At 38.0% G+C, this 13,783-nt stretch overlaps 1 protein-coding gene across 1 annotated transcript in view; it reads left to right on the forward strand.

Annotated features, from left to right (window-relative positions):
• Positions 1–13,783, forward strand: part of DPY19L2 (dpy-19 like 2) — a 200,074-nt gene that overhangs the window by 34,877 nt on the left and 151,414 nt on the right. Inside the window, exon 7 of the mRNA XM_053609456.1 lies at positions 9,696–9,753. Coding sequence (XP_053465431.1) covers positions 9,696–9,753 — 58 coding nt within the window. The remainder of the gene's footprint in view (positions 1–9,695; positions 9,754–13,783) is intronic.

The raw sequence follows: 13,783 nt of genomic DNA on the forward strand, positions 1-13,783 counted from the left end.
TTTATGGTATAGCCTGAAGTCTGGTAGTGTGATAGCTCCTGATTTGCTTTTATTTCTGAGTAATGTCTTGGCTATTCGAGGTTTTTTTCTGATTCCATATAAAATGAAGTACTATTTTTTCAAGATCTTAATGTATGACAATGGTGCTTTTATACAGATTGCATTCAATCTGTAGAGTGCTTTGGGTAGTATGGACATTTTAACAATGTTGGTTCTTCCCAGCCATGAGCATGGTTTGAACTCGCCACCTCCAGCATATGGGACCGGCACCCTACTCCTTGAGCCACAGGCGCCGCCAGCCATGAGCATGGTAGTTTTTCCATTTGTTAACATCTCCAGCTATTTTTTTTTCTCAGAATTTCCTAATTCTCCTTATAGAGATCTTTCACATCTGTTGTTAGGTAAATTCCCAGATATTTCATCTTCTTTGGCACTACTGTAAAAGGAATACAGTCCTTGACTATATTTTCAACTTGACTATTGTTGGTATATATAAAAGCTACTGATTTGTAAGTATTGATATTGTGTCCTGAGACACTGCTATATTCCTTGATCAGTTCTAAGAGTTTTGTAGTTAAGTCCCTGGAGTTTTTCAGGTATAAGATGATATCGTCCATGAAGAGTGACAGTTTGATCTCCTCTGACCCCATTTGGATACCTTTGATCACCTTCTCTTGCCTGATTGTGATGGCTAAGACTTCCATTACTGTGTTGAATAGCAGGGGAAAGAAATGGCATCCGTGTCTAGTTTCAGATCAGAGTGGAAATGTTTTCAATTTTACTCCATTCAATATGATATTGGCCATCGGTTTGCTTTAGATGGCCTTTATCAGTTTAAGAAATGACCCATCCAAGCCTATTTTCTTAAATGTTCCAGTGCTGAAAGGATGCTAGATATTATCAAAAGATTTTTTTCTGCATCAATTGTGAGAATCATATGGTCTTTTTTTATTATTATTGAATCACAGCTGTATACATTAGTGAAGTCAAGGGGTACAATGTGCTGGTTTCATATGTAATCTGAAATATTTTCATCAAACTGTTTAACATAGCCTTCATGGCATTTTCTTCGTTATTGTATGAAGACATTGGTATTCTGCATTTAGTTAAGTTTCACCTGTACCCATTCTAAGATGTACTGTAGGTGTGGCCCGACCAATTACCCTCCCTCCACCTCAACCTCCCTCCTCCCCTCTGCTCCCTTGGCCCTTTCCCCATGTTCTTGTGCTATAGTGGGTTATAGCCTTCATATGAAAGCTATAAATTAGCTTCATAGTAGGGCTGAGTACATTAGATACTTTTTCTTCCATTTTTGAGATACTTTGCTAAGGAGAATATGTTCCAGCTCCATCCATGTAAATGTGAAAGAGGTAAAGTCTCCATTTTTCTTTAAGGCTGCATAATATTACATGGTATACATTTTATACTTATTATAAATTAATAAGTTTATTAATCCATTCATGGGTTGATGGGCACTTGGGCTTCTTCCATGACTTAGCAATTATGAATTGGGCTTCAGTAAACATTCTGGTACAGATATCTTTGTTATATTGTGATTTTTGGTCTTCTGGGTATATACCAGGTAGAGGAATTACAGGATCGAATGGCAGGTCTATTTTTAGATCTCTGAGTTTTACATATGTGATGTATTATATTTAGAGATTTACATATGTTGAACCAACCTGGTAACCCTGAGATAAAACCAGCTTGATCATGGAATATAATTTTTTTGATGTGTTATTGAATTCTGTTTGCTAGGATCTTATTAATATTTTTGCATTGATATTCATTAATAATATTGGTCTATAGTTTTCTTTCTTTGTTGGGTCCTTTCCTGGTTTGAGGATCATGGTGATATTTGCTTCATAGAATGTATTGGAAAGTATTCCTCTTTTTTCTATGTTTTGGAAAAGGTTATGTGATATAAGTACTAGTTCCTCTTTAAAGGCTTGGGAGAATTCTGATGTGAAGCCATCTGGTCCTGGACTTTTCCTTTTTGGCATATTTCGTATAGTTGATACTCTCTCAGTGCTTGATAAGGTCTATTCAAAATTTCTAACTCCTTCTGGCTTAGTCTAGGAAGGGGCGTGCTTTCAGATATTGGTCCATTTCCTCCATATTTTCATATTTTTTGAGAATAGAGTCTTTTGTAGTAATCATTGAGAATTTTTTGAATTTCTGATGTGTCTGTTAATTCTCTTTTACCATTTATGATTGACAATATTAGGGATTTTACTTTTCTGTTTCTGGTTAGGTTAGCTAAAGGTTTATTAATTTTGTTAATCTTTTCAAAAAAACCAACTTTTTGTTTTGTTGATCTTCTGAATGATTCTTTTGTTTTCAATTTCATTTAATTCTGCTCTAATTTTGGTATTTCTTTTCTTCTGCTGGGTTTAGAGTTGGAATGTTCTTCTTTTTCCAGTAGCTTGAAATGACCCATTAAGTTGTTGATTTTCCTTTCTTTTAGTTTTCTTTTTTTTTTAATATCATACTTTATATTTTAGTCATATTCTGTACAAAGGATATGACATTTTGGAAGATAGAATAGAGGGAAACTAGAAGCATCTGTTTAAAAAAGATCTTAAATAATTATGGTTATCTCATATGCCCAAACTGGGTGTGCTATACTGGTTATAAAGGGCTCAGGCAAATTATGTATTCCACACTTTAAAATAAATACTCAAAGATTACAAAATTAAAGTTAATAAAAATAAGAGGCTGTTTGTTTTTAATTTACTAATTTAAAAAAATCTCATCAAAGGGCTGGGTGCAGTGGCTTACATCTATTATGCTAAAATTCTGGAAGGCCAAAGCAGTTGGATCGCTTAAAGTCAGGAGTTCAGCCTGAGTGGCCAGTTGTGGTGGCTTGTGCCTATAATCCTAGCACTCTGGGAGGCTGAGGCAGGTGGATAGCCTGAGCTCACAAGTTCAAGAACAGCCCGAGCAAAACTGAGACCCCTTTCTCTACTAAAAATAGGAAAACTGAGGTAAGAGGGTAGCTGGAGCCCAAGAGTTGGAGGTTGCTGTGAGCTATAATGCCCTGGCACTCTACCTAAGGTGACAGCTTGAGACTGTCTCAAAAAAAGAAAGAAAACAAAACAAAAAGAAACAAATTCACCAAAGCTAGAACATGGGGAAACAGCTTATGTATGAAATCGACAATTTGTGTGTTAAATACATACAAAAATAAAAATCATAACCCTAAGTGCGGAAATCTCAACCTTTGGCTGGAAAAAACTCAGCATATCAATTGTAAGGAAACTGAGATATAATCTGTCTAATCTTCTCCTTCTTTTTGAGACAGAATCTCACTCTGTCACCCTGGGTAGAATCCTGTGGTATCATAGCTCACACCTCAAACTCCCGGGCTCACACCACCCTCTGGCCTAAGCCTTGCAGAGTGTTAGGATCATAGGCGTGAGCCACCGCATCTGACCACCTTACCCGTACTTTACAGAAGTAAGTCTTAGCAGCTTACGGATTATACCATGTTCCAACAGATCATATTTTCACACTGTCACCAAATTTCATAGCTTGGTTCTTTCTGTTTAGGTAAGATCTGAAGGGCCCTATACTAATTTCAATCTCTGTTTTTTAATATAGACAGAGTCTATCGCCCTTGGTAGAGAGCCGTGGCACCAGAACTCACACCAACCTCAAATTCCTGGGCTCAGACGATTCTCCTGCCTCAGCCTCCCGAGTAGCTGGGACCACAGGCAGCCACCACAATGCCCGGCTATTTTTTTTTTTGTTGTTGCAGTTTGGCCGGGGCCGGGCTCGAACCCGCCACCATCGGTATATGGGGCAGGTGCCCTATCCACTGAGCCACAGATGCCAGTCAATCTCTGTTTTATCTTTTGTTTTTTCTTTCAAACAGAGTTGCACTTTGTTGCCCTTGGTAGAGTGCTGTGGCATCACAGCTCACAGCAAGCTCAAACTCCTGGGCTCAATTGATTCTGTTGCCTCAGCTTCTCAAGAAGCTGGACATAGGTGCCTGCCACAATGCCAGACTATTTTTAGAGATGGGGTCTCCCTCTTGCTCAGATTGGTCTTGAACTTGTGAGCTCAGGCAGTCCACCTGCTCCGGCCTCCCAGGGTTATAGGTGTGAGCCAAGACTACAGGTGTGAACCAAGACTACAGGTGTGAACCACCACACCAGATCTGTTTTGTTTTTTTTAAAAAATAAATGACCAGGTGGTGCTCATAGCTCAGTTGGTAGGGCACCAGCCACATACACCCAGGGTGGCAGTTCGAACCTGGCCCAGGCCCACCAAACAACGACAACCACAACCAAAAACAGCCAGGCATTGTGGCGGGTGCCTGCAGTCTCAGCCACTCGGGAGGCTGAGACAAGAGAATCCCCTGAGCCCAAGAGTTTGAGGTTGCTGTGAGCCGTAATGCCATGGCACTCTACTGAGGGGGACATAGTAAGACTCTGTCTCAAAAATAAATAAATAAATAACCAGGTTATAAGTTATTGTAAATATCAAGTGAATTTTAATTCTATTTTGTTTTTTGATTTTTTTCTTTCTTTTAGTTTTCTTGTAAATTTCCCTCTTCAGACTGCCTTTGCAGTATCCCATAGGTTTTGATAATTCGTGCCTTCATTATCATTTGGTTCCAAAAATTTTGTGACTTCCTTCTTAATCTTATCTGACCCAGGTATCATTCAGCATAAGGTTATTTTGTTTCCATGACTTTGTCTGAGTATGAAGTTTCGTGTTGCTATTGAGTTCAATTTATATTCTGTGATGGTCTGAGAAGATATAAGGAATAATTTCTATTTTAAATTTACTGAAGTTAGACTTGTGTCCTAAGACATGATCAATTTTGGAGGATTGATCCATGGGCTGATATGAAGAATGTATATTCAGTTTTATTAGGGTGAAATTCTGTCGTTGTCTGTTAAGTCCATTTGTTCTAGGGTCAAGTTTAAGTCTATTATGTATTAGTTTAGTTTCTTCTTGGAGGATCTATCCAAAACTGGAATAGAGGTGTTGAAATCTCCAACTATTATAGTGCAGGAAGATATCAAATTGTTCATATCCATTAGGGTTTGCTTTATAAATTGAAGAGCATTCTGGTAGTGCACGTGAATGTTAATTATCAAATTTTCTTCATGTTGAGTGTTTCATTTGACAAATATTTAGTGTCTGTCCTTATCTTTCTTTATCTTTGTTGGTTTACAACCAATTGTATATACAAATAAAATTCCAACGCCTGCTTTTTTCTGATTCCCATTTGCCTGTATTATAGATGTCCATCCCTGAGTCTTTTTTTTTGCCATTTAAGGTAGGGTGAGACTCTCGTATTCAACAACTATATGACCTAAATTTTTGTATCCAGTCAGCCAACCTGTGCCTCTTTAGGGGACAATTTAAGCCATTCACATTAATTGAGAGTATTGATAAGCATGGTAGTATTTTGGTTGTCATGTTTTTCAAATATCTGGTGGATATTTTTAATCCTTTCACCATTGTGGATGTTAGGTTTTGTTCAAGGCTTTCTGGGTGAGTTTACCTTGGTGGTAGACCACTGTACTGATCATTATGGAGGATGGGTCTGGGAATATCCTGGAAAGCTGGTTTAGTTATGGCAAATTTATTTAGCATGTGTAAGTTGGTAAAGTATTTGTTATCTCCATCACAAATGAAACTCAGTTTAGCTGGATACAGGATCCTAGGGTGAAAGTTGTTTTGTTTTAGGAGATAGAAGTTCTATGACCATCCTCTTTTGGCTTGAAAAGTTTTGGCTGAGAGATCTGCAGTCATTCTAATATTCTTCCCCTTGTAGGTTATACTTTTCTTATGTCATGCTGCTTGCAGAATTTTCTTCATATTAACTTCGGCAAAGTTCATTACAATGTGTCTAGGAGATGCTTTATTTGGATTGAGTCTTTTGGGGGTTGTGAAACTGTCTACTATCTGAATTTTTGTATGTCTTGCAATGTTTGGAAAATTCTCCATAATATTTTGAAGCAGAGCCCCTGTGCCTTTAGAACCATCCTTGTCTCCTTTAGGAATTCCTATAAGACAAATGTTTGAAGTTTTGGAGTGGTCCTACAACTCTCTCAGGGAATGATCAGTTTTTGCTCTTCATCTCTCTACCTCTTTGAGCATTTAGAGTGTTCAAAAGCTTTGTCTTCAATTTCAAAGATCCTTTCTTCTGCCTGTTCCACTCTATTACTAAGGGATTCTACTGTATTTCAGAGCTCCTCAAATAACGTTTTCATTTCCTTGAGCTCTGCTATCTCTTTTCTCATTGAATCCGTATTTTTGGAGATTTTGTCTTTGAATTCATTGATTTCTTGAGAAAAAATTTTGCACAACTCTTTGGATTTCTGTTTCCATATTTTGCTCCATTTTATTCATTTTATTAGCCATCCATATTCTGAATTCTATTTCTGACATTTCAGCCATTTGTTTATGAATTGGCATTTTCTGGTGTATCTCCTTTGTCATTCCTTGGGGGTGTTGATCTCCTCTGATTATTCATGTTGCCAGAGTTTTTCTGCTGGTTCCATCCCATGATTATTTTTCACAGTTTGGCTAGTGAAGCTGACAGGGTGAAATTGGATTGAGTGCTCCAGGTATTATAGTTAACCAGCCCTTTACCAAATATCTTGGACTGGTGACTGTGACTTTTCCATGACAGCTTTACAAAGGTTCTTTTCAGTCCTGCAGCCAGAGACTCTGAAGACGTGATTGGTGTGATGGGGCTAGGTAGCTCTGTTTTGTTTTCAGCCAGCCTTTATCCAATCCTAGTGAGTCGGCAGATTTGGGCTGAAATTTCAGCTGGGGAGAGATATAAGCAACTAGGACACCCTGCCCCCCACCAGCAGCAACTGTAAGAGGAGAATCAGTCCCTCCCAATACAACACAACCAGGGTCAAACTTGGAGGGTCCCCAGGTGGCCAGTCCAGGTCAAGAGTTCCTAACCAATTATCTCATGTGGCAAAATCATTTCTCAACTGGGAGAGTTCAAAAGGACTTTAGCATCCAGACAGTAGGGATCCACTGGCAGCTCCATCCACAAAACCTGAGAGCCTGGAATGTGGCTCCTTCTGGTGCTCAATGAAGTCAGGAAGGCCCACCAAGCCAAAAAGTTAGTCCAGGAGGGTTGGTGCCTCCTAACCTGCCTTACACTACAGCCACACCTCAGTGGTAACCCCATGGGGCTGTGACCCATTCCCTCCGACGAGGAAATGCACCAAGGATATGCACCTGCTGGAGTTAAAGGGGAGTCATTGCCTCCTTGGCAGCCACACTCTGCCACCAGCAGGCAACCTGGAGGGGCTCAAGCCCAGCTCCCTCTAGTGCTGAAGGGAAGCTGGAGAGTGTTCCTCCAGAGCCTATCCCTAGCTGGCAGTTACCATTGTGGTGTGTATTTCTCTCCCACAGAGTCTGCACCTCTGCCCAGCTGCACTGTGCCTCTGGTATCCCTCTGAGGCTAAGGTCTGGCTCCCTCTGGTGGTCCACAGAATCAGGGACGTGTCTCTCCAAAATCTGACTCCGGTGGGAGCATCATCACTGCTGCCACACCAGTTGCTGTGACCCCACTCCCCTCACTGCCACCGCCACCGCACCACTGATGCCACTACCATGGTGCTGCCATGCATTTTGGCAGTGCTGTACCAGTACCTCTCCCCTGTGTCTCCCAACTTCCACTCGAGCCATAGTTTCAGCACAGCTTCACTGGAGTCCACATGACGTCGAGCCCTTGCAAGGAACCACCTGACACTCTGGGCTCTGTAGGGGACAGGCCTCCACACTGCCAGGTGAGGGGGAAGGCTGGACTGGGTGTTCAGGATTTCAGGGAAAATATTTGTTTAACTTTTATGATGAGCAAGAGACTGTCCAGGTTCACAGGCAGGACCTCTCTGGAGAAGAAGTCCCAGCATTCAGTGGCTCTTCCTGTGGTGTAAAACAAGAGGTCTTCTGTTCAGTGCTCACCTGTAGAGAGCACACAGTGAGCCACTCTTTTGGGGGAGGGGACTCTTGTCTTCTGGGCTATAGGTTTTGTACCTGAAGTTTGTACCTGGTTTTGTACCTGGAGTCGCAGCTTGCCTCAGTAGAGATGACATGCACTCATCAATCTTCTTTCTCAGCTCAGCTCAGCTCCCAACCTTTAGCTTCACTGAGTTCATTCTGACCATTATTTCTCCCTCTGGATGGGAGCCTCTGTTGGAAGCTGGCTCCAGTTCGCCATCTTACCTTTGAGTCTCTCTGAAACTTTTAAAAATCAGTATTTTTTTATTAGAAGAGCTTCCCAATAGGTGTTAGTCTTTCTAAACTGGTTACACAGTTCTGGAATATCAAATACATTATTAAGCTCTAGTTTGTAAGAAAGATTTGTACATATATAAATATTAAATATAAAAGTGTCACCAAAACTGTGAGGAGATGGGAAACTATGGCATATCAGAAACAAACAAACAAACAAAAAGGAATGGGAGGGGTTGTATTTCTTTCTGTCTCCCTTTTTTTTTAGGGGTTGTATTTTTTAACCTGGCCACCCTCTCCCACTGCCACTAAGTTGGAAGGCATATATTCCATTTCTATTCTTTTGGTGGTTAACCCTAAAAGGATAACATACTCATCTAATTTAAACAAGTCTAAGAAGAATTGACATCTTTCCACTTCCTTCAGTCAACACACAGAATTTTAGAATGCTTTACTTAAAAATAACCTCTCCCATGTTTCGTGCTTAGTATTACCAGGTTAGTACTCCTGTACTTCCTCACAGGCCTGCATGATCATAATTTTTTTTCTTGTCAAATCTTGTTTAAATTGTTTAGATTTCTTCATGTGTTCTCATTTCCTGTGTGTACAATTGGTCCCTCTTATACATTTCTTTTTTCAATTTCTTCTTTTTTGAAATGCATCCTTTGAATTTCCTTTAGAGATAGTCTGTTAGTGGTAAATAACTTCCCATTAGCTTTCTGTTTATTTTTTTAATTCATTCCTTTCTTTATTCATTTTCTACCAATCTATATTATCTTCCAAATGTGAATCTGGGAATAGAAAATAGAGTGATGAATGGGACAGATGAAAAACCTGCCTGCATGGCGCTTAGAGTGTGGTGAACTACAGAAAGTAGTGCTTAAGCCAGTGTCTAGGAAGGCATGGAGACACTACAGAAATGTGGGTTTTGAGCATCTGTGTTCTCATACTACCCCATACACACACAATCACAAAAAGGTAACTTAAGGTATCTTTGCTCTGATTTTCATATCCACATTATTGCTTCACTGGGACTCAAGAAAAGAATACTTGCAGTAATTTAGGCAGTTCCAAGTTACTGCTAAATGAAACTGTTCCACTCTTACCTTCATCTCTCAGTCACTTGTATCTAATTTCTAAAGACAAAAATTTATCTTCATTCAGAATATTCAAGGAATGTGATATAGACTCTGAAGTGTTAGCCTATTTGTTAAAAAACTTAAATGTTCACACCTTATTTGTAAAATATTTTAGATATAATACATTATAAAATATAAATTACTTTATATTTCCACTTTGGTTGTATATTCAGGATTTAAACATAAACTACATGGGCACTTTTGAAATTCTTACTAACACATGGTTACTATTATGCTTTAAATATGTATCACTATGATTTTTAATTACGAGATAATTTTGTGAAAACTTATATTTTATATGAGTTATGATTGTATACATTTCTTTTTTAACAGTGGGACACAACTGGGAGGTCTGATTACAGTACTGTGCTACTTTTTCAACCACGGAGAGGTTTGTTTTCTAGAAAATATTTCTTAAGAAATAGAAGGGGCTGTCTAAGAATAAGGAAATATACTTTTCCAAGCAATAAATAATTGCACTTTACTGAATTCACAGAATTTTAAAGAATCTGTGCTGTAAGTTAATATTGTAGTCATGTTGATCTAAATTTTTGATCAAAATATTGAATATATACCATGTACCATGTACTCTAGTAGAGTTTAAAACATGTGAAATAACTTGCCTGGTTTTTAGTAAGATATATATATATATATATATATATTCAGTATGTCACATATATTCTATAGAAAATATGAAATACTGTACTTAACCAAGTTCAAGTACTTTATGTACATTATCTCATTTTCTCCTACCAAACATTTTTAGGGAGTGGTTGTTATCCTCACCATACAAAATGCTAAATTGAAATTTAGAAAGATTAAGTTACTTATCCAAGATTCCACACTCACTACCTGATGAAGCTGGATTTCCCATTCTGCATCTGTCTGGTTCTAAAACCTCATGTCTTTCATTTTTAATATATTTAAATTTTAAAAAAAATTGTAGTAAGAACACTTAACATGAAATCTACCCTCTTAAAAGATTTTAAGTGTATAATACAGTATTATCAACACAGTGATGTATGGCAGATCTCTAAAAATTATTCATCTTGCCTAACTGAAACTTTACACCCATTGTACCCCCTTTAACAAGGATAAATTGGGTCCTCAGGTCTGACAGCAGGCATACAGTCCAGGCATTGCTACCTGCTCCCTTGCTTCTAGTACATCATGCTGCCTATTCAGTAGCATAAAATGCTGAACTCAAAATGGAAATTAACTTACTAATTCAGCCAGTGGGACATAGTCCACCTAAAAAGAGCTCATAGAAACTTATTTTTAATACAATAGATTCATTCAACAAAATATTGAATATGTACCATGTGTTCTAGTAAAAACTGAGAATATGACTGAAAAGCTAGATCTTGCTTCCAGCTAGATTTTGGAAGCAAAATATCAATAATATATGGCATAGATTATATAGGTTAGAAGTCTTTTTACTCTATTACTGTTGGGTTTAAAGTTGTTAAGCATTTTAGAAGTCAGCTAGACAAAGGAGTCCTAAAAATTATATGTAAAAATGCCTTGCACATATTATTTTCCCTTAAAGCAAATAAACACACTGTCATTGAACAATGTATTAATACAAAGACAAGGCTTTTCTTCCAGTATGCCAAACAACTGCTGGTATGAGTTGACTTTCTTACAGAAACCATACTTTATCTTCTAACATTTATAAATTTCATTTCTTGAAAGAGAAGCAGTAACTTTTTAAGACTACTACAAAGTAGTAAGAGTTTGGATTCTTTCTAGAATTTTAGGAGTTTTGATATATAACTTTTATAATATTCTGTCACATATATCTCAGAAATAATTTTAATGACACTTTAATGAATACTTACATCACACGTATCACATTTATGATTCCCAGATAACTCTAGTTTTCAAAATTCACTACTGCTCAACATAGTGCTGGAAGTCCTAGCTGACAAAATCAGGCAAGAGAAGGATATAAAGGCCACCCAAATGGGGGCAGAGGAGGTCAAGCTCTCCCTCTTTGCTGATGATATGATCTTATACTTAGAGAACTCCAAATATTCAACCACAAGACTCCTGGAAGTGATCAAAAAATACAGTAATGTCTCAGGAAATAAAGTCAACATCCACAAATCAGTAGCCTTTGTTTATGCCAATAACAGCAAAGTTGAGAAGCTAATCAAGGACACGATTCCCTACACAGTAGCTTAAAAAAAAATGAAATACCCAGGAATATACATAACAAAAGAGATGAAAGACCTCTACAAAGAAAATTATGAAACTCTAAGAACTAGCAGAAGATATTAACAAATGGAAGAATATACCATGCTCATGGCTGGAAAGAATCAACATTGTTAAAATGTCTATCCTGCCCAAAGCAATCTACAGATTCAATGCAATTGCCATTAAAATACCAATATCCTACTTTCAAGTTGTGGAAAAAAATAGTTCTTCATTTTGTATGGAACTAGATAAAACCCTGTATAGCCAAGGCAATTCTTAGTAATAAAAACAAAGCAAGAGGTGTCACTCTACCAGACTTTAGGCTATACTGCAAGTCCATAGTGATCAAAAAAACATGGTATTGGCACAAAAATAGAGACATAGACATTTAGAACTGAATAGAAAACCACGAGATGAAATTTAACATCTTACAGGCACCTGATCTTTGATAAGATCTTTGATAAACCACTGGGGGGAAGAATCCCTATTCAATAAATGGTGCTAGGAGAACTAGAAAATCACATGTAAAGGACCAAAACTGGACTCCTCACCATTTACAAAAATTGATTCAAGATGGGTAAAAGATCTAAATCTAATGCATGAAACAATAAAAATCCTTAAAGAAAGTGTGGGGAAAACACTTGAAGATATTGGCCTGAAGAAAGATTTTATGACGAAGACTTCTGTGGCAATTGCTAACAACAGCAAAAATAAATAAATGGTACTTAATTAAACTGAAAATCTTCTGTACAGCTAAGGAAACAACAACCAAAGCAAGTAGGCAACCTTTAGAAAGGGAAAAGATATTTGCATATTATGAATTGGACAAAGACTTGATAACTAGGATCTACAGAAAACTCGAATTAATCAACAAAAAGAGCCAACAATCCCTTATATCACTGGGCAAGAGACAGGAATAGAACCTTCTCTAAGGAAGACAGATGAATGGCTAACAAACATATGAAAAATGCTCATTGTCCCTAATCATCAGAGAAATGCAAATCACAACCACCCTGAGATATCACCTAACCTTAGTAAGATTAGCCCACATAACAAAGTCCCAAAGCTGCAGATGCTGGGGCGGATGTGGGGAGAAAGGAACACTTTTACACTGCTGGTGGGACTGCAAACTCATACAGCCTCTTTAGAAAGAAATAAGGAGAATCCTAAAAGATCTCAAATTAGATCTCCCATTTGACCATGCAGTCCCACTACTAGGCATTTACCCAGAAGAAAAAAAATTATTTTACCACAAGAACCTTTGCACTAGATTATTTATTGCAGCTCAGGTTTACAATCACTAGGATGTGGAAACAACCTAAATGCCCATAAACTCAGGAATGGATTAACAAATTGTGGTACATGCACACCATGGAATAGTATTCACTAAAAAGATGGTGACTTCACATCTTTTGTAATATCCTGGATGGGGCTGAAACACATTCTTCTTAGTATCACAAGAATGGAAAAGCAGTTATCCAATGTACTCAATACTAATATGAAGCCAGTAGATGATCCAGTGCATGCCCAAATAGGAGAAAAACTCCTTTCAAGTCAAGTTGGGGGGAGGGTAAAATGGAGGGGCAGGAGATTGGGGTGCTCTCACTGAATGGGCATGGGGTGTGGGGGTTGGCAAACCTTCTGTGTGTGGGACATGCGCACAAGACAAACTCTGCCTAACAAAATCAAATATTTTGGCTTGGTTCTTTGTACCCTCACATTAACCTGAAATAAATTTACTTAAAATTAAAAAAAATTTATAGTCAACCCTTTTTAACATAAATTTTGCAAATTCAGTGGCAGTCTTAACTACTTGTAATGTGTATCTATACTCACCTGAACTCGTAAGTATAAACTCTCTTGGTGTTTTCAGATGCCCTAGGTGACATTTGTTTTAAGTATTTTCCATATATGTGTGTGTGTGTGTGTGTGTGTGTGTGTGTGTGTGTGTGTGTGTGTGTACCCAAACCTGCTAGATTGGAAAGTGGATCTGGTTTGTCAGTCCTTGAATCCTCATAGCCCCATATACCTACTAGCTTGCTTGTCCTTTGGGTTTTCTTTTGCTTGGTCTAATATCTCTTACTTGTTTCTGGAGGTAGGAACTAATCACTCTATTATAATGGCCCTATGTATTAAGAGAGCGCCAAAACCTGAGAAGCTATGCCAGGCACTCAGAAGTGAATATAGTAAGCCTAATATTAAAATTATTAAAACAAGTCCAC

This window comes from Nycticebus coucang, chromosome 11 (assembly GCF_027406575.1).
Source record: "Nycticebus coucang isolate mNycCou1 chromosome 11, mNycCou1.pri, whole genome shotgun sequence".
NCBI classification, from domain to species: Eukaryota; Metazoa; Chordata; class Mammalia; order Primates; family Lorisidae; genus Nycticebus; species Nycticebus coucang.